This window comes from Lepus europaeus, chromosome 18, assembly GCF_033115175.1.
Source record: "Lepus europaeus isolate LE1 chromosome 18, mLepTim1.pri, whole genome shotgun sequence".
NCBI lineage: Eukaryota > Metazoa > Chordata > Mammalia > Lagomorpha > Leporidae > Lepus > Lepus europaeus.
In genome coordinates, this window is record NC_084844.1 from 46,930,989 (window position 1) to 46,955,814 (window position 24,826).

General features: G+C 52.6%; 1 protein-coding gene across 1 annotated transcript in view; it reads left to right on the forward strand.

The window, feature by feature from the left end:
• The window catches only part of RPA1 (replication protein A1), a 59,970-nt gene extending 52,290 nt beyond the window's left edge, over window positions 1–7,680 (forward strand). Inside the window, exons 15-17 of the mRNA XM_062175558.1 lie at window positions 1,929–2,036; window positions 5,306–5,392; window positions 6,698–7,680. Of these exons, the coding sequence (XP_062031542.1) occupies window positions 1,929–2,036; window positions 5,306–5,392; window positions 6,698–6,802 (300 nt within the window). The 3' untranslated portion in view covers window positions 6,803–7,680. The remainder of the gene's footprint in view (window positions 1–1,928; window positions 2,037–5,305; window positions 5,393–6,697) is intronic.
• Window positions 7,681–24,826: the final 17,146 nt, after the last annotated feature.

Below are 24,826 nucleotides of genomic sequence, written 5' to 3' on the forward strand. Positions count from 1 at the left end.
AAATGGCTAATTCTCTGATTGAATATCCATGGAGTGGAATGCGGTGCAGGCCTTAGAAGTTGCCATTTACTTGACAGTTCCCATAGTGTTTGAAAACCAGTTAAAAACTGTTACGTGATACAAGCCTTGGGCTTTATTAATGAATTAAGATGGTTTGGTCTTGAGGTCTCTCTATAGACAGAATTGAGAGGAAGAATTCCAAGCTGTTGGTCGTGGTTATTTTTGGCTGATTTTTGTGTTTTAAAAAGTTCAAGGAGGGCAGCACCATGGCTCAGTAGGTTAATCCTCCACCTGCAGCGCCAGCATCCCGTATGGGCGCCAGTTCTAGTCCCGGCTGCTCCTCTTCCAATCCAGCTCTCTGCTATGGCCTGGGAAAGCAGTAGAAGATGGCCCAAGTCCTTGGGCCCCTGAACCTACATGGGAGACCAGGAAGAAGCACCTGGCTCCTGGCTTCGGATCAGTGCAGCTCTAGCCGTTGCGGCCATTTGGGGAGTGAACCAACGGAAGGAAGACCTTTCTCTCTGTCTCTCCCTGTCACTCTCTATAACTCTACCTCTCAAATAAATAAATAAAATCTTAAAAAAAAAAAAGTTCAAGGAAAAGTGGAATTAGAAAACAATACAGAGGCGGGCACTTGCATCCTGTGTGAGCAGTTACCTGGGTTTGCGTCTCAGCTCCACTCCTGCTCCAGCTTCCTGCTGAGCGGCACCTGTGAAGCAGCAGTGATGGCTCAGGCACCCATGTGAGAGACCTGGACTGAGTTCTGGGCTCCCAGCTTTGGCCTGTCCAGCCCCAACTGTGGTGGCCAGATGATTTGTTTCTGTCTCTCTCTTTCCCCCTCTACCACTCCCCATTTCCTCCCCTTCTCTGCCCACAAATAAATAAAAAAAAACGGGGGGGGGGGGGGGCAGGTTCCTTGCCAGTGTCGGAGGGCAGCTGTTGTTCTGCTTTTTTTTTTCCCCACTTATTTGAAAGAGCTACAGAGAGGTAGAGACAGTAGAGAGGTCTTCCATCCGCTGGTCACTCCCCAATTGGCCGCAACCGCCAAAGCTGCGCTGATCCGAAGCCAGGAGCTTCCTCTGGGTCTCCCACACAGGTGCAGGGGCCCAAGCACTTGGGCCACCTTCCACTGCTTTCCCAGGTCATAGCAGAGAGCTGGAATGGAAGTGGAGCAGCCGGGACATGAACAGGTGCCCATGTGGGATGCTGGTGCCACAGGCTGAGGCTTGGCCCGCTATGCCACAGCACCAGCCCCCACTTAGCACTCTAGGGAAAGTAGAGGACACGTGCTCTTCATCCTGCACCAGGGTCCCATCCCAGTACACCCATCTTAGCTGAAAATGTCACTGAGTGGAAACTGCATCTAACTCACCCAGCCTACTGCACATCCTAGCTGAGCTGAGCCTGTGTCTTTGTTGTTGCCCTTGTTTTATCCGATGAGCAACTGATAGTTTTAGTTTTGGTTTATTTGAAAGGCAGAGAGAGAGACTCAAACTCAGGCCTTCTGATATGGGTGTGGGCATCCGAGGGGTGTCTTACCCAGTGCACCAGACGCCCACCCCACCCCTGCCTACCTCAGACATGCTCAGAACACTGGCATTGGCCTATAGTTGGGCAACATCATCTGACATAAAGCTTTTTTTATATAATAAAGTGCTGATTATTTTGTGTGGTTTATAAAATATTGTGCCTAAAGGGAAAACAGAACTGTGTACAGGTAGCCTTTTGCTGACAAAGTGAGAAATTCTGAAATGGAACCACCATTAAGTCCCAGACTGTCTGTACATGTAATGGGAATTTTTTTCTCGAAGTTAACAGTGAGGGGAGAATTTAATTTCCCGGCCTCCTTTGTGTGTCATCCTTTTATTATTTGTTTTCTGAAATAACAGAGTTGTGGTTTTTTTTGTTTGTTTGTTTTGTTTTTTTAGGTAAATATTGCAGACTTTCAGGAGAATCAGTGGGTGACTTGTTTCCAGGAGTCTGCTGAGGCCATCCTTGGACAGAACACTGCTTACCTTGGGGAGCTGAAAGAGAAGGTCAGCTACGGACTGTTCTTGTAACTAACGGTTCCCGTGTGTCTCACTGAATCCTTTCTCTGCTGTTTCATATTTTTGGGTTGTTTCTTTGGGGTATTGTATATTGTTTGTAAGTCTGATGATTATTTGAGAATTTAACCAATTTTGACTTTGTGCCTTTTTAAAAAAATTATTTGTGCCAGCGCTGTGGCTCAACAGGTTAATCCTCCGCCTAGCGGCGCCGGCACACTGGGTTCTAGTCCCGGTTGCCCCTCTTCCAGGCCAGCTCTCTGCTATGGCCAGGGAGTGTAGTGGAGGATGGCCCAAGTGCTTGGGCCCTGCACCCCATGGGAGACCAGGATAGACACCTGGCTCCTGCCTTCGGATCAGCATGGTGTGCCGGCAGCAGTGCGCCGGCCGCGGCGGCCATTTGAGGGTGAACCAACGGCAAAAGGAAGACCTTTCTCTCTGTCTCTCTCTCTCTCACTGTCCACTCTGCCTGTCCAAAAAAAAAAAAAAATATTTGTGTGAAAGATAGTGGTGTCTCATCTTGGTCACTCCCCAGATGCTCACAACCAGCGAGAATGGACCAGGCCGAGGTTGGGAGCTTAGAACTCAATTCTCAGTTCTTGTCTCCCTTGAGTGGCAGGAGCCATCACTGCTGCCTCCCAGGCTGCACATTCCCAGGAAACTTGAATCAGAAGCAGAGTTGGGATTCAAAGCCGGGTACTCCATTACGGGCTACAGACGTACCATGAAGCGTCTTAGCTACTATGCCAAACACCCACCCCTGAATCCTGGCTTGCATGCACACAGGAAGTACTTGCTATTTTATAACTTGGCATTTTCGCACATTATATGTAGAATAGATTACCAGCTATCCTAAACTTAGGAAAGCTGGTTGCTTAGATAAAACATTTAAAGAAAAGCAATAAAAGCTGTATTTTCTGGGCCATGTAAAATGACATCCATCTACAAATGGGGTTGTTGATTTTTTGTTTGTTTGTTTGTGTCCCTAAATTGTAAAATATACAAAGAAAAAAATATTTGCAATTTGTTTGTGACATGATTTTCGTACTCTTTGCTCTCCTCAGTCCTGCACACTGCCTCTGTCCCTACCTCTTTTTTAAATTTTCCAGAAAATCTCTGAAAATAGTCCTTTTCCAGAAATAGCTGGGGTTGACTTTAAACTGTGATAGTATCTTTTGTGTGTTTTGCCTGGTCCTCTATTTTCATATCAGTTTTTAAGGCTTGAGGCAGCCTTTCAGGATTTTTTATGAGCTTATTATATTTGACTGGTTTTACTGCTGGTGAGTACAAACACACAGAACTCCCCCAGGAACCATGGTGTTCTCAGGGTATGTCCTCCACACTGTCCCTAATCAGGGGAGAATAATGGTAGCTGGAAGTTTACCACCTAGCTTTATTTACGTAGCTAAAAGGTCAAAAGACAACTTTTGTTAAGTAACTTTAAAAAAGTTCTACATTAACAAAGCCATTCTCACACTCCATATGGCTTGCAAAGTATTTGGCTGATATTAAATATTTTATAAGAAATTATGAGTTAATTTTATGTATATTTGTATACAATGCATTCTCTGACTCCCTCTGTTCACCAGAATTTTTTTGTTTTTTGAGAAACAGAGATAGAGATCTCCCATCCACTGGTTACTTTCCAGATGCCCACACAGCCAGGACTGGGCCCGGCCACAGCGAGGAGAACAATTTTTTATTTATTTGAAAGACAGCAAGAGAGAGAGATTGCTCTTCCATCTGCTGGTTAACTACCCAAATGGCCACAGCAACCAGGTGTGGGCCAGGACAAAACCAGGGCTAAGAACCACATCTGCTGTCCCGTGTGGATGGCGAGGGGCCACACACTTGGGCCGTCTTCCGCTGCCTTTCTAGGCACAGTAACAGGGAGCTGGATCAGAAGAAGCAGAGCAGCTGGAAGTGTAGCAGGAATTCTAAAATGTGATGCCAGTGTCTCAAGCAGCAGCGTAACTCACTGCGCCACAGCAGTGGCCCCTATTTTTATTTTTATTTGAAAGACAGGGAGATCTTCCATCCAGTGGTTCAGTCCCCAAATGCCCCCAACAGCCATGTCTGTGCCAGGCGGAAGCCAGGAGCCTGGAATTCAATCTGGGTTTCCCATGTGGGTGGCAAGGACCCAGGTTGTACATTAACAGGAAGCTATATCAGAAGTGGAGGAGCTGGGATTCAAACCAGGCACTCTAGTAGGGGATGCATGCAACATCTTAACTGCTGCGCCAAGCACCTGCCCCCAGACTTATTTGTATTAAATTAGTAGCATTTGAGATTGTAAAGAGGGAACAGCTGGCTTTCAGTCCGTCCCTGACTTCTCCCACTTCACCTGTGTGATCAGCTTGCTCAGCAGATCAGGAGCTGAGATACAGAGGCTGAGACTGTGAAATATGTAGGGCATCTTCAGCTGTTTTCTGAGTAGTATTCCCCGAGTTCTTAATTCATGGTGAAGTTGGTAAGCCTCAAGTCTACTCCATGAATAATGTTCAGTGTCTCAGGAGTGTTTCCTGTGAGTGTTTTGGGTTTAAGATTTAGTTTTTCTTTATTTCAAAGGCAAAGTTAGAGGTCTTCCATCCACTAGTTCACTCCCCAAATGGCCCCAACAGCTGGAGCTGTGCCAGGCCAAAAACAGGAGCCCAGAGGTTCTTCCAGGTCTCCCACGTGGGCTGCAGGGACCGCAGCACTTGGGCCAGCTTCCACTGCTTTCCCAGGCACATTAGCAGGGAGCTGGATCAGAAGAGGAGCAGCCAGGACAGGAACCAATGCCCTTTTGGGATGCCAGCACTGCAGGCAGGGGCTTTATCCACTGTGTCACAGTGCTAGCCCTCCTGAGAATGTTTTAAATGTGTGTGTGGTAAAATAAATATAGTATAGTGGCCATTTCCAGGTGTGCGGCTCGGTGATATTAGGTCCCCCCACGTCCTCGTGCAGCAGTCGCCACCATCCCTCGTGTCTCCCAGACTGAGTCTGCCCACTGAGAACCCCGGGCACCCCTCCGCCTCCCAGCCCCCTAGGCACCAGCGGCTCCTGCCTGTGACCCTGGTCCCTCTAGGCAGAGGGTGCGAGCGTTTAGCGACAGTCTCCTTATGCAGGTTGGTGTGCTGAAATGCCGCCTGTGGATTCGTCCTTCCTAAGTAACTTCAGATCACTGGAGGTTATTTTTTCCAGTCTTCCCCAAAGTCTTCACAGGTGTTTCGAGTGATCCGGCAGTTTCCATGTCTGAAATTCTCTGTTTGCTTTTGCAGAACGAGCAGGCCTTTGAAGAAGTTTTCCAGAATGCCAACTTCCGCTCTTTCACATTCAGAATCAGGGTCAAACTAGAGACCTACAACGTAAGTGAAGTCGTGGGGGCCCAGAGGGTGGGTGGCAGAGGCCGCGTCATCACGCTGCTGGCTGGCTGAGTTGCTGACTGGCCCAGGCCCAGTGCCGGGCGCCCTGTGTCTTCCCAAGGCTGAGGACCCGCTTCGTCCACATTTGCAGATGAGGGAACCGACTCCGAGAGGCTGAGTGTCTGGGGAGGGGAGTGTGCCGTGGACCTTTCAGTTCAAACCTGGCCTGTTTGCTCTGTGCACTGACAGTAAATGATGAGCATGGTGGACTCACGTCCTCCACAGTTTAAGGACAAAGACAACAGGGGGGGTGGAATCACCTGTGATGTCATAGAGTGCGAGTCATGACAGCACGGACCTCCAGCGCCGTCTGCCACTCGAGTTCACACCCTCAGCCTCATGGGCCGTATCTCATTCAGTCCTTACGATGTGGGAACTGTTACCCCCTTTCACCAGTGAAGACACGTGAGTTGCTTGGCTCATGTCTTGGGCTAGCAAGTGCCAGAGCTAAGGGTCCAACCGAGGCAGTCCATCTTCAGAGCTTTGCTCCTGAGCCCGCCTGTAGGCGTCAGTGCTATGAGTCATTACAGAGCACATGGAGGAGTCATGGTCCCTGGGCTTCCCCGTGTGGCCACTGAGGGCACCCAGACATCGGTGGAGAGTAGGGAGAGCACAGCCTCCTCATTCTGTCTGTTAGCAGACCTTAGCCTTAATACCTGTTGGTGGACGTGTGTTTGATGGACATGGGGGCAGTGGCAGTGTGATCCAGTGTCAGGCGGAGGGTGGCTGGGGAGTTGCAGAGTTGTTCAGTCTCCCCTTGATGTGGATGGTGATGGTGGGAGACGGAGAGGTCCCTCGTGCACAGCAGGCGTGGGACCCGCTGCGTCTCTGCTGCGGGTGCTTTTTCCTTACAGCGACTCGGCTTCTCTCGGGGTGGAAGTTCTGTTTGCAGAACTAGCTGTGTGGCTCTGGGCAAGCCACATGTCCTCTGGGGCTCCTGTTTCCTCCCTGTAAAGAGGATACAGCGCGCTGGATAAGCCCTCCGAAGTCCTTCCCATGTGGATTCTAGGTCTCTTGCCTGGTTGAGAGCCTAAGGGAGGGATGGAAAGGGCCGGAGATGAAGGGGGGGCCTGGCCACCCGCACCGCCCACAAGCCCCCAGACAATCTGGACAGGGCCCCCTGGTGTCTTCTTACTGGCTTTACTGAACTCAGCGCAGTGTCTGTGTCCTCTCCTGCTGAGGCCGCGGCTTAGCATCACCGCCCCTGTCACAGGCTTTGTCACTCGCGACTGCTTTTTCCTTTCTAAGGATGAGTCTCGAATTAAGGCCACGGTGATGGACGTGAAGCCCGTGGACTACAGAGAGCACGCCAGGAGGCTGATCATGAACATCAGGAGGAACGCGGCTATGTGAGGAGAGAGCGCGGACCGGGCAGAAGGCAGAACACCAGGAAGTGAGACGGAGTTGACTGCCCCCACCCCCACCCCCACCCCCACCCCCACCCCCACCGCTCCACGTATGCTTAGCCACACCGTGCCACGTGCTCTGTGGTGGTCTGAACAGTTTCCCTCCCAGGTGCCTCTTGGAACCCGTCAGTAGGCAAAGGCCGAGGCTCAGGCGGCTGCGGTGTGCGCTGAGAGACGCAGAGGTCAGCCTGCAGGTGGGGTGTGCCCGTCACCCCCTGGGTCTTCAGGATGTTGTCAGTTGTGTTAAGATTTCATTATCTCTACCAGGAATTATGTCGCAAGTAATGGACCCTAAGTCTGTAGACAGTGAAATAAATTATGTACCTGGGACTTTGCGTCTGCCACGGTGGCACCTGCTCCACCCGAGGTCCTTCTGAGGGAGCCTCGCAGTGCAGTGATGTGTCTTCCTTCCCTAGGCCTCGGAGGCTCTGGCTGGAGCTGCCACATGGCTGGGAATGCTTGGAATGGCAATAGGGTAGAATTATTAATCAAAGGCATATCTTTTATATCTGAAGAACATGCTTCCTTCAGGGTTTAATAGATTAATAGACTGAGTCAGATGGGTCTGATGTTCATCAAAATTGTCTCTTCTGAGGGCGGCTGATAAGCATTGACGTGCTGTCCCCTGGGGCTCCCAGGCAGCTACAAAGAGGGCTTGAGTGCCTGGCACGGTTTGGTTGGTGAACACATACTTTCTGTACCTGTACATAGTTCCTGCACGCGTGTGTTTCGTTTCTGGATTAAAGCTTTGTTCAGCAGGAGGCTTTGTGAAGGGAGAAGCCCTTGGTTTCCCGGGCTTTGCTTTAATAAACAGTATATTCTCTGCTTGGGAATCCTACTTGCTTTGAATGCAAAGGCTTCTTGTAACTGGAAAGCAGTTAATTAGCCTTGATAATAAATGTTCACTTGGGAGAGATGTTAACTCATTCCTAACTTGGGGATTAGTCCAAGGCGTGGAGATCATTCTTCCCCGGGTTTGCAGCCCTGAAACGCATCTTTCAAAGAACAAAAACACAAACAACAAAGAAAGCCATCGTGCCCAGGAATGCTGAGGATCTGGCACTTGGGATTTGATTGATGTTTACACAGCGGTCTAATGCCAAGCAGCCTTTGAAATGTGAGCAGACAGTGTGCGAGTAAGAAAGCAGTAATTACGTTGCTGGGCTTCCGTCAGCGAGAGCTTGCTTGGCCTGTGTGTTCTTGATCACGTGCGTCGTCTGTCCGGGTGCTGCGACCCAGCGCTCCGCACTCGCTGCCCATCCCGGAGTCCAGGCCGTGTTGGGGTCAGCCTGCAGCTGAGAGCCCCGGCTGTCAGCAGACTGGGATGGAGTGAGAGCAGGCACCAGGAACTTCCTGAACAGCCAGGCACCTCCTCACCCTTCTCCAGTCTCCGGGGATGGTCACTGGGTTGCGCTCATTTTCCTGGCAGAAGCCCCAACAGTTTCTGTAGACGCTCTTTTCCAACTGACCGTGCTTCTGAAGCATCAGCTAGAAAATCAGTCTTCCCCGTGATTCTGGACTGACAAATCATGCATTGGAAACGGTAAGAGAGCTTTCAGCTCAATAACTAGTCCTTTCCATCCATCACTCCAATGTTCCCTCCTCTCCCCAGCCAGGAGGACCGACTAGCAGTGCCACCAGGAGGCACCAGGAGGACGCCATGCCAGGCCCTACAGTGTCTTGGCGCCCGGGTTGGAGGATGAACGGGACTGGAAACCTGGGGGCTGCTCCCTGGAGGGAGGGTGTTCAACAGATTTGCCCATTGAAAGATCAGCCCCCAGTGGAGCAGCATCGGAAATGGGCTCCACTGTTAAGCTTTTAGGAGATTTAGGTCCCTGGGGAGTGCCTGGGCAGATTCTGGCCCGCAGTTCTGAGCATTCTCGTGGCTATAGCTTACCTCGAAAGGCCGTTCACGTCCTATTTCTCATCTCTCACTTAGAGATCAATGTTTATTTTGCATACACCGTGACATCAACAGAAAGCAATTAGGAAAAAATCTAATCACTTCGCCTTTGTTTTAAATGGTTCTTGAATTCCCTCCAATCTCATTATGAGAGAGGCAAGCAAAATAAATAAATAAAAGGGCAATAATCTGATTTCTGTCCATATTTCCCGTGTTTTATGCTCTCCATTAAAGCCTGGCTAATCCCTCTGTTCTGACTTCATAGAACTGCAGGGTCAGACATGTCCCCCTCCCCTACTCCCCCCACAATGGCCTGTCTTGGAAAAGTAAATAATATTGATCGTGGTATTTAGTACACTAATGAATCCCATGGTTATTGACTACATAATTAATATACCATCTAAAAGTGAAGGTTGGCCGCCCAGTAAGGGAAGGTCTGTAGCGACTTGTCTCTTTGGCAATGTGCTGGCCCTGGTCTATTTATGGAAATGGAACTGCTGTCCCTCGCTTACAGGGGCCACGGTCCCAGCAGACAAATTGTTTCCTCATCTCGGAGAGGAGCTCCTTTACCACCTCTCCACGTGGTTGCTTAGCTCCCGGTCTTAGAATCCACTGTGCTCAAAGGCTGCTGGCTTTTATAAACTCCTTTGGAAATTATCCTTTTCTCAAAAAGAATAGACATGTTTTCATTTGTTTGGTTGGAGGGAAAAAATCGAAACCTTAGCTGAGAGTGTGTATTAAACTGATGTTGGGTATTGTTAATATCTATTTAAAAAAAAGAACTAAGACTAGGACACCGTGTTATTTTTTTATTTGAGAAGCAGAGAGCGAAATAGAGTTCTACCCACTGATTCATTCCCTCAAATGAGCCTGCACTGACCAGGGCTGCTGGGCCAAGGCCAAAGGCAGAAGCCAGGAACCCAATCCATCCCTCCCACATGGGTGGCAGGGAACCAATGACTTGAGCCATCATTGCTGCCTTTCCAGCATAAATTAGCAATAAGCCAGGAATTGAACCAGACACTCTGATATGGGACACGGACATGTTAACCATTCCTCCTGGCCCAGCCCCGGCCATTTGGGGAGTGAACCAGCAGATGGAAGGCCTTTCTCTCTGCCTTTCAAATAAAAGATGAAAATAACACGCTTATCTGCCATTTTTTTTTTTACATCTCTGATATGATCATGACTTTAAAGATTTTCTTTTTTTTCTTTTTTTTTTTTTTGACAGGCAGAGTGGACAGTGAGAGAGAGACAGAGAGAAAGGTCTTCCTTTTGCCGTTGGTTCACCCTCCAATGGCCGCCGCGGTAGCGCGCTGCGGCTGGCATACTGCGCTGATCCGATGGCAGGAGCCAGATGCTTCTCCTGGTCTCCCATGGGGTGCAGGGCCCAAGGACTTGGGCCATCCTCCACTGCACTCCCGGGCCACAGCAGAGAGCTGGACTGGAAGAGGGGCAACCGGGACAGGATCGGTGCCCCGACCGGGACTAGAACCCGGTGTGCCGGCGCCGCTAGGCGGAGGATTAGCCTAGTGAGCCGCGGCGCCGGCCTTTTTTTTTTAAGATTTTATTTATTTATTTGAGAGGTAGAGTTACAGACAGTGAGAGGAAGAGACAGAGAAAGAGGTCTTCCTTCCGTTGGTTCACTCCCCAGATGGCCGCAACAGCCAGAGCTGCACTGATCAGAAGCCAGGAGCCTCTCCCCAGTCTCCCACCCAGGTGCAGGGGCCCATCCTCCACTGCTTTCCCAGGCCATAACAGAGATCTCAATTGGAAGAGGGGCAGCTGGGACTAGAACTGGTGCCCACATGGGATGCCGGCGCTGCAGGCAGAAGATTAAACTGCGGCACCACGGCACCAGCCCTGAAGATTATGTGTTTTTTTGACAGGCAGAGTGGATAGTTAGAGAGAAAGGTCTTCCTTTGCCGTTGGTTCACCCTCCAATGGCCGCTGTAGCCGGTGCGCTGCTGCCGGCACACCACGCTGATCCGAAGGCAGAAGCCAGGTGCTTCTCCTGGTCTCCCATGGGGTGCAGGGCCCAAGCACTTGGGCCATCCTCCACTGCACTCCCTGGCCACAGCAGAGAGCTGGCCTGGAAGAGAGGCAACCAGGACAGAATCCGGCGCCTCGACCGGGACTAGAACCTGGTGTGCCGGCGCCGCTAGGCAGAGGATTAGCCTGTTGAGCCACAGCGCCGGCCTGAAGATTATGTTTTTAAATTTTCTTGTTATCAGGACTGCCACTGTGGCGTTGTAGACTAAGCCTCCACCTGCAGCACCAGCATCCCATATGGGCACCAGTTTGTGTCCCAGCTGCTCTTCTTCCAGTCCAGCTCTCTGCTTGCGGCCTGGGAAGGCAGTGGAAGATGGCCCAAGTGCTTGGGCCTTTACACCTGCTTGGGAGACCCAGAAGAAACTCCTGGCTCCTGGCTTCAGATCAGCCCAGCTCCAGCTATTACAGCCATTTTGGGGAGTGAACCAATGGATGGAAGACCTTTCCGTCTGTCTCTCCCTCTATAACTCTGCCTCTCAAATAATTTTTTTTTTATTTACTTGTTATCTGAGAGATGGAGATATCTCCAATATACTGGTCAACTTCCCAAATGCCTATGACAGCCAGGGCTGAACCAGGCTGAAGGCAGCAGCCAGGAGCTCCCTCGGGGTCTCCCATGTGGGTGGCAGGAGCCCAAGCACTTGAGTCATCACTTGCTGCCTCCCAGAGTGCACATCAGCAGGAAGCCGGCATGGCGGATGGAACTGGGACTCCATGATCCGATGCAGGATGCAGGCGTTCCAGATGGTGGCTGTGCTACACATCCACCCCTGAGAGAGAGAAAGGGAGGGGCAGGCATCCGCTGACTCACGCCCCAGAGTGCCCTCCACAGCCAGGGTAAAGCCAGGAGCCTGAGACTCTGCCCAGGTGACCCATGGGGGTGGTAGGCATCAAGCGCTTGGGGCAGCTGCTGCTGCTGTCGTGTGCATTAGCAGGGAAGCGGGTCGGAAGCAGGCGGAACTGGCACTGTGATGTGAGCTGGGGCGTTCTGAGAGGCGCTTTCACCTGCCCGCAGCAGCACCGTCTGGACCACGACTTCTGCACCTGAGTCACGTTCAGGTTCAGGTTAGAGAAATAGCCTGCAAATAAGAAAAGGCAAATTCCCCATAGTCCCCCCAACCAGCAATAACTATTTGTATAGCAGGCTCCTTTTTCCTCTATATCTGTGTATAAATATAATTTTAATGAAAAATGGGATTATGCTATGCATACCGTTCTGTAATACCTTTCTCCTCACACTGTAGAGTGTACATCTTTTCCATTTCAATACAAATTGATCTGCATCATCTTAAGTGGTATTTGGCTGTCTGGGTGTGTAAATTTATCGAGTCCATTCACTTTTGCTGAAGGCTGGTGCTGTTGCACCTGTTGGAGACTCGGGTTTTGCTGGGCAGGCGCGCTCCTCTCTGCTCCTCTCCTCTCATTTCCTGTTCTGCTGAGCTCTTGCTTGTGTTTCCCCTGCACTGTGCGGGCGGCAGGGCGGCAGGGCGTTGGAGCAGGGGGTTAACAGTGGGGAAGGAAGTCCTGCGAGCTGTCCTGTCGGGCTCTTCATCGTATCTGGGATGGCAGCTTTGAAGTCGCTGAGAGAACTTTGTAGTCAGTTATCGTCACTGCCCACCTGTTCTAACCTCTTTCTAGGTGGTTTTATTTAAAAGTTTTTATTTGACAAGCAGCTCCCATTGGCTGGCTCACTTCCCAGACACCCACAACAGATAGGAGACGTGACTCCACCATCTGAAGTCTCCCGCTTGGGTAGCATGAACCTCATTGCCTGAGCCATCGCTGCTGCCTCCCTGGGTCTGCACTAGCAGGAAGCTGGAGCCAGGTTTGGAACCCAGGCATCCGATACGCGCTGCGGGCATCTTAACTGCTCAGCTAAACACCAGCCCTTCTAGGTGATCCTGAATCAAGAGCCTCCTGTCCCCCTGGGACTGGCGCTGTGACGTAGTGGGTAAAGCTGCTGCCTGCATCCCATGTAGGTTTCTCAGACTTGAGCGTTGTAGCCTTTGCTTAGGAAGTAGCGGGCTGGTCCATGTGGAAGGGTGCGTGCCGACACGATGCCTGATGACGGTCCCTCGTTCTGTGATTGCCCCTGACGGGACACTGTACATGGCCACAGAAGTCAGGTGGGAGGCAGCCAAGGAAACTAGGCTTTCCCTGACCGTGGGTGGTGTAAGACCTTCTTACTTGTTTGACGGTTCTTCAGAAAGTTCATGGAAATTGTGTATTTGTTGGGTGGGGGGAGCTTGGATTTCAAATTTTTTTGCACCAAAAGAAACATTTTAAAAAATTTTACTGGGGCACGGAAGGTTAAGCTGCCACCTGCAACACCCACATCCCAGACTGGATACTAGTTCAAGTCCCAGATGCTCTGCTTCGTACCCAGCTCCCTGCTAATGTGCCTGGAGAACAGCGGAAGATAACCCATGTACTTGGGCCTCTGCACCTATGTGGGAGACCCAGATGAGGTCAAAGGTTCCCAGTCGGCCTGGCCGAGCCCTGGCCATAGCAGTCAACTGGGGAGTGAACCAGTGGATGGAGGATCTCCAACTTCTGACTGTCTCTCTGCCTTACAAATAAATCATTTTAAAAAATCTTACTGAGGCTGGAGTTTTGGCATAGCAGGTTAAGCCGCTGCCACTTGCGCTACCAGCATCCCATATAACAGTGCCAGTTCGAATCCCAGCCGCTGCACTTTTCATCTAGCTTACTGCTGGTGCACTTGAGAGAGCAGCGGTGGATGGACAAGTACTTGGAGACGAGGGTGGAGTTCCCGGTTCCTGGCTGTTGAGGCCATTTGGGGAATTAAGCAGCAAATGGAAAAACCCTCATCCACTGGTTCACTCCCCAAATACCAGGGCCAGGCCTCTAGGCTGAAGCCAAAACTAGGAATCTTCCAGGACTCCCACTGGGTGGCAGGGACCCTACTGGGCCATCCATCGCTGCTGCCCCCCAGGGTCTACATTAGCAGGAAGCTGGAGCCAGGGGATGGAGGCAGGATTCAAACAGGCACTCCAGCTTGGGATGTGGGTCCACCTTAACCATCAGGGCACACCCTCCCCCTGAACTTGGATTTTCATTCAATTTCAATGACCTTTTTGAAGTAGCCTCATCTTTTCTACCATCAGACCCCTGACTCCTGCTCTGGACTTGTCATGTGTGACTTGACAGTGAACCGCCTGACCATCCTGACAGCCCTCCTTCAGCTCTGCCAGGCTCCTCCTGCTGTCACCTTGCATTCCCTCCCTGCTTTCTAGCTGATTTGAAGTCTTAAAAGGTTAAACTTTCAAGAAAACACCATGTTGCCCCCCACCAGCTTTGAATATACCAAGTGCAAAAACCCCACCTGCCTCGTGTAAAATATTTGTATCCAATTCCAAAGTGATCATGTATACTTTTAATAACGGAAGCCAGTCTTAGCAAATTGCACCTGCTCCCTAGTGTTTTTCCCAGTTGGTAATTGGAAGTTTGTGCTGTCATTAAAAATGACAGCTTCCTCAGATGGCATTCCTGGTGCTTGTAAAATGCACATAACCCAGTCTGTACTTAACTTTCAATGGTTAGATAACCCAGGGGTGGGGCCCGCCCTGCACAGCTCGCTGCAGGGGGCGGCAACTTAGCGCTCTGAACGCCCTACGCTCAGGCGCAGTCAGAGCAACGGGGAATTTTTAAAAATAAGCCCCGATTGGACTCTCATCTCCTCTCACCGCTGACACTGCTGCTCATGTTCAAGTTTATTTATATCTTCAGTCAGCCATGGTACAGAGGTCATTTCTATTGGCCTAAAATTTTAGAGGCTTCTGTTTGCCTGGGAGAGCTGATCTCGGCACGCACCCCTGCAGAGCACCTACCCCCGCCATTTGTCTGAAATCCGAATTGCTCTGCCAGGTGCACCCCCGGCCATGAGCTCCCCTCTCCAGGCACTAGGCCTTCCATGGAGGAGCCGCTGATTAAGCCAGACGGGTTTGTCTTGCTTAGCCTCGGATCAGGGGTCCAGCAGCCCATTCAGAAATGGCAGAGGCTTCTGTACAGCAGAGATGTTAATATCCCGGAGCCTAGCCTGCAAATGAGCTGGTTTGGAGGGAGGTGGGGGAGGGGGTGTCCTGCGTTCCTGCCTCCATCTTTAAAGAGGAAGATTTGTTTCTGTGGATTTTCAATTTTAGGAAAACTCTTATTAAAGTTACTCTGTAAGGATCAAGGCCAGCTGGGAAGATTTGCAGTAGAGGCACGCGCAGGCGATCTGGGAAGACGACAGCCTGTCACTCAAACAGCGAGCGAGGGCTGCAGCGGCTCCCTGCCCCCGTCCTGGGCAGAATCCAGGGTGTGCACCGGCCTCCCCCGCTGCCGCTGCGTGCCGCACATGCCCCTGTTGGAAGCCCTTGTGTTGTGTGTGTGTTAAAGAGCAGGTGACTGGGAAAAGCAGAACCCTCTTAATTAGAGCGCGACATTCTCGCATAGTAGTAGTGTTCCCTTCCTGGCATAATTGTCACAGCAAATTACCAGTTAGGTTAAACACTGAGCTGGTGGTGCTGGAGCTTCAATTATTTGCCGAGCCCGCCCTCCCCGCCCCCTCTCCCAGCCTCGCCGCCATCACCTGCCATCCTGCACTTGCCGCTTGATCCTCTGCCCAGTGGCAGCTTTTAAGTGAGGCTTAGAGAAGATGCACTTTGGAGTGGGAGCAATAAATCTGGCTTTGGGCAAGTTACAGCACGCCAGGAGCTTCGGCACGAGGGGTGCAGTTTCTGCTCGGTGTATGGGGGTGTGCTGGGGTCGTCCTAGGGGTCTTCTGGCTCCAGCTATAAAGCTGCTGGGTCTCCCACGTGGGAGTCTCCAGTGGCAGGCGGCTTGTTGAGATGTCACAAGGAACACAAAAGAAAGAGAAGAGTTGAGCTCTCCGGTCTCAGTGTTAATCTGTGAGGGGAAGGTTCACAAAGCGGCCTTCCAACTTTGTATAAAGAAGCAGAGGGTCACACAGCAGACGGAGTGGTGGGGAGGGCACAGTGTTGGGGAGGCAGCCACAGGACTTGGGAATAGTCCCCAGGAAGCTTCGAAAAATGGACCAGCAGGAAGAAAAGCAGCCCATTTCCTGCACAGGAGAGCATCGGCCAGAGCAGGTGACACCGTGGCCGTCCCTCGGTGTGAGTGGCGGATCTTGGCAGAAAAATAATCAACAAGATCACTGCACGTGAGGACAGCAGCCAGCACCTCTATCCGCGCACGCGGCACAAGTCAGGACATGAGCTCTGTGGCTTGCGGGTCTCCGAGTGACCACTCAGCGGCTCGTGGAGCTGGTCTTCCTGCCGGCCAGGTGCACACGGAGAGGAGATTGCTCCCGCACAGCCCTGCCTCTGCTTAGCCAACAAAATAGCCGGAGAAATCCTGCAGGGGATGTTATTGGAGTGCTGTGCACTCAGCCCCTCGCCAGCCTCATGCTGGGCTGCTCATTTTCTTTGGACAAAGATAGACCGGCTCCCTCTCTCGTTGACGGAATGAAAATTCTCTCTTGCATTATGGCTCACGTGATCACTGGGGGGCGGTGGGGTGGAGATAGTGAACAGTCTCCTAATGGCCCCAGTTAAAGCCGGTGAGAGCGCTCGGTCAAACTTCAGCTGACTGTGGGAATCCAGGCCAGTTTTGTATGCCACCACTGGCATCCTCAGGGCACTAATAAGGAGCTCACGGCCACACGGCTGCTTCCGGGAATGTATTTATAAGCCAGTGCTGATTTCTGGACCTAGGATTGCGCCCCTTCCAATTCCGGCTCCTGGACCCACAGCCTAGACCTGGGCAGCCAATGTGACTGACTTTGGCCACAGCACAGGCTGTCAGCACTGGCAGGCTGGTTTAGTGTCCCCACTGGCAGGGGACTCATCTGAGTCCGGAAAATGAAGAAGTGGGTTTGCCTCGAGTCCTGCCTAGATGGCCTTTGTCTATCTGTACGCAGGGTCTGCTCTGTGCCTGAGGCATGTATGCATGTGTGTGTGGAGTGTGCACATGGGTGTGCATGTGTGTGGAGTGTAAGGTTTGTGTAGTGTGCACGTGTGTGGGGTGTGGGCATGTGGCCACTACAGTGACACATGCCCAGCGATGGCTGTCGTGTCCAGGTGGCACACTCGGCCCGGATGTCTGAAGGATGGCTAAGGATGTGACCACCGTGCAACCCCTGAAAATGTCCCACATCCACCCCCTCGGGGCACTGACCAGACAGCAGACAGGGTCAGGAGAGAGGCAACTCGGCTCCATGCGAAGGCTGGGGCAGGGGAGACAGGAGGAACAAGGAAGAGTGGGTGGGGAGAGGTCATTTTTACCTAAATTAGACAATGGACGTGACAACTGGGAGCAGCCTCAAGAGCAGTGATGGGGCGGCCAGAGCCACAGGGCTGTGACAAGTGGCTCCGCCCGGGAACTGGGGCGTCCTGACCCAGGCGGCAGGGAGCGGCCCCTGCGTGACGGCAGAGCGAGCGCCACGCCGGCATGTTTCCAATGTGCTCAGGGTAATTAGCTTTGAATTACCATGTGCATAATTTAAACATTTAAATGATCATCCCAGGTTTTCGAAAACAGTGTCTCGCGGCTGGATGTCGCCTCTCCCCCTCTCGGCGGGCAGGGCCCCGGTCCGCGCGCAGCCGGCTCGCCCCAGGCCGCCCCGGGCCGCCCCCTCCTCCAGGCCAGGGTCGTCTGCGCGTTTTTCAGCTCTGACGCCGTGCACGGGGCAGGAGCGTGCAGCTCCGCCTGGGCAGCATTTCCCCTGCCGTCTGCGGGAGCCGGGACGGAGGACTGGCCAGGTGGGAGCCGCAGCGGCGCTCCCAGCCTGGACCTCGTCCGCCAGGGTCTCCGCCCCAGCGTTCGGCTCAGAGCGCAGACGGCAGTTTCTAAAACCCCGAAGTCAGGGAGCAGTGGACGCGGTAAAGGTCTAGGCCACGGCCGCTCCAGCCACCCCTGCTGCCTGAACCGGAGCCGTCCAGGGCGGTGCTCTCCGGCGTCCGACCGAGGCGCTCCGGGCCTTGGAAAGGCGGCCCTGCTCGCCTCCCTCGCCGCCACGCTCCACTCCTCCGGCAGGGGGCGCTGGCAGAATTGAAAACCGCGCAGCTCTGCCTGGGCCCTCTGAGTGGGAGCTATCTATGCTGAGATCCTGATTGAATGAAAACGGTTCATTATGCAAACTGTCTGGTTCAGTACACAGAGGCAGCCCCCAGGCACAAACCCCAAGTAGTTGCTTTCTCTCTCCCCAGATTAAAACATATGAACCGCTTTGATGTAATCTTATAACAAAGCCTAATAGAAATTTTATTTCTTCTGAAGTCGCCTGTCATTTCCTATCGGGCCCCCTTCCTCTGTCCTGTGGATGCCTAACCGTCAAGGCAGCAGCGTGTGGACGGCATTTGAGGATGGCAAGGGCGAGTTTTCCTCCGCAACGGCTCGAGTTATAACACCGTTTACACTGCCTGCCTAGGCTTCATCTCTGGGCCCCACCCCACCCCCACCCCAGCACGCTATTTATCATTTTAATGGAATGCTGCAGAACCTCATATTGTGCACTGTGTTTAAACTGATAAATTATATTAGAAATACATTGGATAGGAGTTCTTAATGGTAAGTTGGTTTTTTTTTGTTTTTTTTTTTTTTTTGTAAAAATATTTTCTCATTAGTAGATCAGCAGCTTGCAGGGCAGAAAGTGTAAGGATTTGGGAATAAGCTATATTTATGACCTATTTGGCTAATTAAAATTAAAGCATAATTTTAGCATGAAGTTCCTGCAAGACTTCACAGAGAGGGTGGAGAAAGAAACTTGCCCAAATCCAGTTACTTTTAAATGTCAGTTGCCATAACAACTTCACATGAGCCATATTTTTACTTGAAAATTCCTTTTAGGATTCAGTTGCTATAATAATTTGCCTCCATTCTTTTTAGGAGGCATATTTTCCCCTTTTTCCTTTTGTGAGCGTTCCAAGGCTTCATTACTGTAACAAAAATGACCACGAAAAGCTCAGCTCTTCATCGTGCGCCGTGCAACACGAGCAGAGTGCTCCCCAGAATAACAACGTGGGCTCTGGGGAATTCTGCAGGGAGGGCTCCCCCAGGCTCCAGCGCCCCTGCGGGAGAATCACGAGGCCCCACGGAAGTTCCTGAGGCGTGACTGTGCGACTGTGAGCTGGTGTGGGTCCTGGGAGTCTGCACTGGCCGGTCTGGCCCTCCAGGGAAGCGCGCGCTGTTCACGTACCTGGGGGCCCAGGGCAGCCTCCCCGCGGCCTCGGGCCACAGCCCAGCGAGAAAATCCCCAAAGCAGCAAAGTAGCGGCAGAGAGAAGTTCGGCGCCCCTCCTCTCACTGTTAACCCCAAGTCCAGCCAGTCCGGCGGGGGCCCTCGTGGCAGCGGCTCAGGGCCAGCGCACTCACAGGCAGGAAGAACATTTCATTTCTGACGACTCCAAGGTCCGGCTCCTGGGCAAGCCTGGCCGGCTCCCTGGCTGCCCCGTGGCCCTGTCGGAGGCAGGCGGCTCCCCTTCCGCTCTGTCACTGGCGCTTCCCGGTCCTCTCTCCTCTCTTCCTCCCACCCCAACGCCTCTTCAGGGGCAGTGGGAATCCCAGGACATGGGATTTTCCTCCTGCCTCCCTCCGGGGACCCCGAGTTGGGAGCCCCCCTCCCCTCCTAAAGCCCCCCCTGCACACTGAAGGTGGTGTGGGTCCGCCTGGACAGATTGGGGAGAACAGGTGCAGTGAGGCGGTGGGAAAGGAAGTGCACACGTTCTGTGAGTGTGCAACAGTGACAGGAACCGCGGTCCGGGACTGCACTCTCTTTTCTTTTTCTTTTCTGAGATTTATTTATTTTGAAAGTCAGGACAGAGAGAGAGAGAGAGAGAGAGAGAGAGAGAGAGAAAGGTCTTCCAAACACTGGTTCACTCTCCAGATGGCCACAACAACAAGTACTGGGCCAGGTGGAAGCCAGGAGCTTCTTCCAGGTCTCCCACGCGGGTAAGTATGTATTTTCATTTTATTTGAAAGGCAGAGAGAGACATAGTTCCCTCCTGAGGGTTCACTTTCTAAGTGCCTACAGCATCCAAGGTGTTAGAACAAGGCTGGTCTCCCACGTGGTTGGCAGGGACCCAACCACCTGAGCCATCACCACTGCCTCCCAGGGTCTGCGTTAGCCGGAAGCTGGAGTCGGGACCAGAGCCAGGTATCAGGTATCAAACCCAGGTCCTCTGATGCAAGATGGGGGTGCAGCTGGCAACCTGACCCCTACACAAATGCTTCATCTGACGCCTGAATTTTAAATCACATAGCAGGGCTGGCATTGTGGCTCAGTGGGTTAAACCACCTGCTGCAGCTCTTCCATTCCATAGCAAGTGTCAGTCTGAGGCCTGGCTGCTCTGCTTCAGACCCGGCTCTCTGCTAATTTGCCTGGGAAAGCAGCAGAAGATGGCCCAAGTGCTTGGGCCCCTGCTACCTGTGTGGGAGTCCAAGATGGAGATCCAGGCTCCTGGCTTTGGCCCTGCCCAGTCCTGGCTGTTGTGTCCAGTTGGGGAGCAAACCAGCCAGCGGAAGGAAAATCTCTCTCCCTCTTTCTCTGCCACTCTGCCTTCCAAACAAATAAATCTTTTTTTAAGGGACTCTCAGGCAGTTGGCTTATATATAGCCTGGATACACTGGATAAAGGGATGGTTCACGCCCACGAGATTTCGTCAGAGCCTCAGAGGGCTTCCCGCGGAATCTACAGACAAGGTCAGGAGCAGCCTCACCCCACGGCCCAGGCCTTTAGACAGACATTGCATCATTTCCCATCACCACGAGAAGGCTGAGTACAGCACAACACGAGATTTTGAAAGAAAAGCCACATGAGTGTTATGGCAGTCTACGGTTGTGATGCTCCCTTTCATTAGTAGGTACCGTGTGGATGTCTTACCACACCGGTTTTGTTCCGCTTTATCATGGTACCTACCTATAGGACAACGCACAGCATACACAGGGTCTGCAGTGCAGACATTCTCCGGGGGTCTTGGAAGGGCTCCGCCATGGATAAGCAGGGCCCTGCTTTCTTCCACCTGCTGCCGTGGTGAGCCGGACTTTGAAAGCACAGAGCCCGCACGCTGGGAGAACCAGCTGGGCTGCGGGCAGGAGCCGCACTTTTCAGCCTCACTGATGTGCCTCTGTAAGACACTTTGATGGTGGCCCCGTCTGTTTGCGGACGCTCGGCGTTCTGATGGTTCTGTGTGCGTCCACTGAAATGTAATACTTGACATTTCTTAAAAACCAGCATGCTTTTTTTTTTTTTTTAAAGTGCATCTGAACTATATGTTCAGAGGAATTGAAAGAAAGCCTTGCTGAGCGGCTGAGATACCGACCTGCATTTTCTGCTTTGAGGACATTCATCCTCCCCTTACCTTCCGGGTCCCAGGCATGGGATGCGTGCGGCTCCTCTGTGCACGGAGGAAGCGTGCGGGGAGCAGACAACATGAGACCTCTGTGGTCAGGCAGAGCTGGGTTCAAATCCCACAGCTTCCGTTTACCTGGCCTCAGAATTCATAGAGCAGGGATGATAAATATTTTTAAAGATTTATGTATTTGAAAGACAGAGAGGGAGAGAAGCAGAGACAGAAACATTCTCTCCATCGCTGGTTTACTCCCTAAATGGCCAGGCCAAAGCCCAGGAACCAGGGACTCAATCCAGGTCTCTCACATAAGAGACAGGGGTGCAACTACTTGAGCCATCATGGCTGCCTCCCGTGGCAAGCTGGAATCAGGAACCAGAGCCAGAAATGGAACCCAGGTGCTTCTGTGGGGGACTCAGGCCGGAGCCTGGAATTCCAACCTGGTCTCCTGGTGGGTACAGGGGCCCAAGCACTTGGTCCATTTTCTACTGCTTTCCCAGGCCTATTATCAGGGAGCTAGATGGAAAGTGGAGCAGCCAGGACTTGAACTGGGGCTCATATGGGATGCTGGCATCATATGCAACAGCTTAACCTGCTACACCACAGAACTGGCCCTGGACTATCTTAACCCGCAAATTAACCACTAGGCTGAATGCCCAACACTGTATATTATGCCCAATACAACAGGCCTGAAAACAATATCATTCCTGTAGCTGGCGTTGTGGACATCTGGGGAGTGAACCAGCAGAGGGGAGCTGTCTCTGTCTCTCCTATTTCTCTCTGCCTTTCAGATAAAAACATAGATATAATATGCATAAAGCACCTGGTAGATACTGCGCTAAATATTTTTAAAGACTTATTTTATTTATTTGAAAGGCAGAGTTAGAGAGAGAGGGAGAGACAGAGAGATCTTCCGTCTGCTGGTTCACTCCTCAAATGGCTGCAACAGCTGAGGCTGGACTAGGCCGAAGCCAGGAGCCCATAACTGCTTCTGGGTCTCCCATGTGGGTGAAGGGGCCCAAGCACTTGGGCCATCTTCCACTGTTTTTCCCAGGCCATTAGCAGGGAACTGGATAGGAAGTTGAGCAGCTGGGAGTTGAACCAGTACCCATATGGGATGATGGTGTCATGGGCAGAGGCTTAACCTGCTATGCCACAATGCTGACCCCACTATTGCAGCTTTGATGAGGATGTAAAGATCAAAGCTGCCCCAAGGGCTGCTGGGAAACTCCCATGGGCAGGTAGAATACTCAGTGGGCAGCGGCCAGTCATGGAGAGAAGGCTTTGTTCTGGGCGCAGGTCTCCAGATGGCTCTGACTATTGCAGTGGGGTGAATGGTGGCTCCCCAGACCTATGACTATGACCTTGTTTGGAAAAAAGGGTCTTTATAGATGCAATTACATTGAGGATCTCAAGCTGAGACCACCCCGAATTAGAGTAGACCCTAAATCCAGAGACCAGAACAAGACCAGAGGACACAGCAGACACAGAGGAGCCGGTGGGAGGAGGAGATGGACTGGGGAGATGCCCCTACAAGACAAGGCTGCGGCCGCCGAGCAAGAAGAGAGGCATGGGACACGCCACCTCCCCCAGAGCTTCCAGAAGGAGCCGACCCCGCCACCACCAAGACTTCAGACTCCTGGCCTGTAGACCCAGAGTGAGCTGGAATGAGCTGGAATGAGCCTGTGTGCCTCAACTTCCAGGTTTGTTGATCGCTGTTTCCGCCCACGTCCCGGGCACTCCCAGTCTCCCTCATCTGTTTCCATCACATTCGTTAGTAAGTGAGGCCCTGGCTGCTGGGAATCCGCAGCACCCAGCGCAGCCCTCACTCCGGTTTATCCCCGCGTGCTTCCAGGTCAGGCACACCTGTGTTGCATGCTTAGCGGCTGCAGGTTTTGTTGCTTGAGGACGTTTGGGCCACAGAGGGTGGGGTGGGGAGCACAGGGCTCACATCCCACATCATATGCGGCCGTTAAGCCACGGCCTGCAACACTGGCATCCCACATGGGCACTGGTTTGAGACCCGGCTGCTACATTTCTGAGCTGGCTCCCTGCTAATGCCTGGGAAAGTAGTGGAGGATGGCCCGAATGCTTGGGCCCCTGCACCCATGTGAGATACCCGGGAGAAGCTCCTGGCTTCCGCCTAGCCCAGCCTCGGCATTGCAGCCATTTGGGGAGTAAACCTTAGCAGGTGAAAGGTCTCTCACCCTCTCTCTGTAAGTCTACTTTCAAATAAAAATAAAAATCACCATCAGAAAGAACACTTTCCAAGATGACCTTGAAAGAAAGAAACAAGGGTGTGGGTTAGGTGTAGAGGCGAAGATGCTGCCTGGGACGCCCATGGCCCATAGTGGGGAGCCTGGGTTTGCGTCCTGGCTCCACTCCTCATTCCAGCTCCCTGCTAGTGCACACCCTGGGAGGCTGCGGGTGATGGCTCAAGCACTTCCGCGCTCCCACCCTTGTGGGAGACTCCTCGTCCCTGGCTCCTGGGCATTTTGGGAGTGAACCAGTGGAAGGGAGTGCTCTATTTGTCTCTAATAAATTATTTTGAAATTTGTGCCACCAAGCCTGCCATAAACAGTATTGAGCCAGATTCTGCCAGCCATAAGCGGGATCTGTTTGGGCCTGGATACAGCAGTCTCTCTCTCCTTTCTTCAGCATCTTACTCCGAACTGGCAGTGGCCAAGTGACCATTGTCATTGGTGGTGAGTTTTCTCGGCAAAAGACGCTTTAATGAGAGCCTTGCAGGGCGTTCTGCGCCTCGGTGGTGGGTATTGTTCCCTCAGCAAAGTCCTTAGTTAACGAGTGTGGGGGTTTTGATCTGGAAAGCGCTGGGGAGAGAAGCTGGCCGGCCCAGCGGTGCGGAGCTTTTGGAGGTGAGCCTGAGCCGGCGCTGCCGTTTGCAAGAGCGGAACCTCTGCCCGCGTGGGGTCTCGGGGGGATCTCCCACCCCAGTCCCTGCTTCCTCCCGGCCCCACCCTGCGACTCAGACAGAAACTGTCTGGGGTCCACAGCCCAGGGTTAGCGTGGGAATGGAGACCTCACTCTGAGGGGACCTCTGCTGCCACCCCTCGCGCATCCGTGCTGGGGCATCAGTCCCCAGGCTGTGCTCTGGGAAGGGAGGCTCCTGGCTGGCGGCTCCCATGCAGGGCCCTCTGGCTGCAGCGTGTCCCACACGCTGGCCGGCAAGAGCGGCGGCTTTTCCAATTCTCAGAACTCCGAACAGCCTTTCAAACCATTTCCTCTCACTCTGTCTTCTTTTAAATATTATTCTCTGTGTGCGAGCACTAAGTACCAAATGCTGCTCCGGGGAAGGGGGGCCCTGGCTGGAAGGTGCGGCGTGACCCTCCCCCACTCCCCAGCAGCCTACTTGCCGCCTGTCTGTGTCTGCCCCTGCCTGAGCACAGGGTGGGGCGGGGAGGGGAGTGGAGGGGGCGCAGCGGTAAACAACACCCATTTACCTTGGATGCACCTCCCCTGCGCTTCTTAATTACTGGCAGCTTGTGACTTCCAGGGTGGCGTCTGTGGCTACAGACTGTGACCCTGAGAGGGGGTCCCTTTGATGGAGTCCTTAGCGGAAACAGAGGGAGGGGTGTCGTGGGGACAGGCAGGAGGCTGCGGCGGGCAGCGCAAATATGATGATGGTC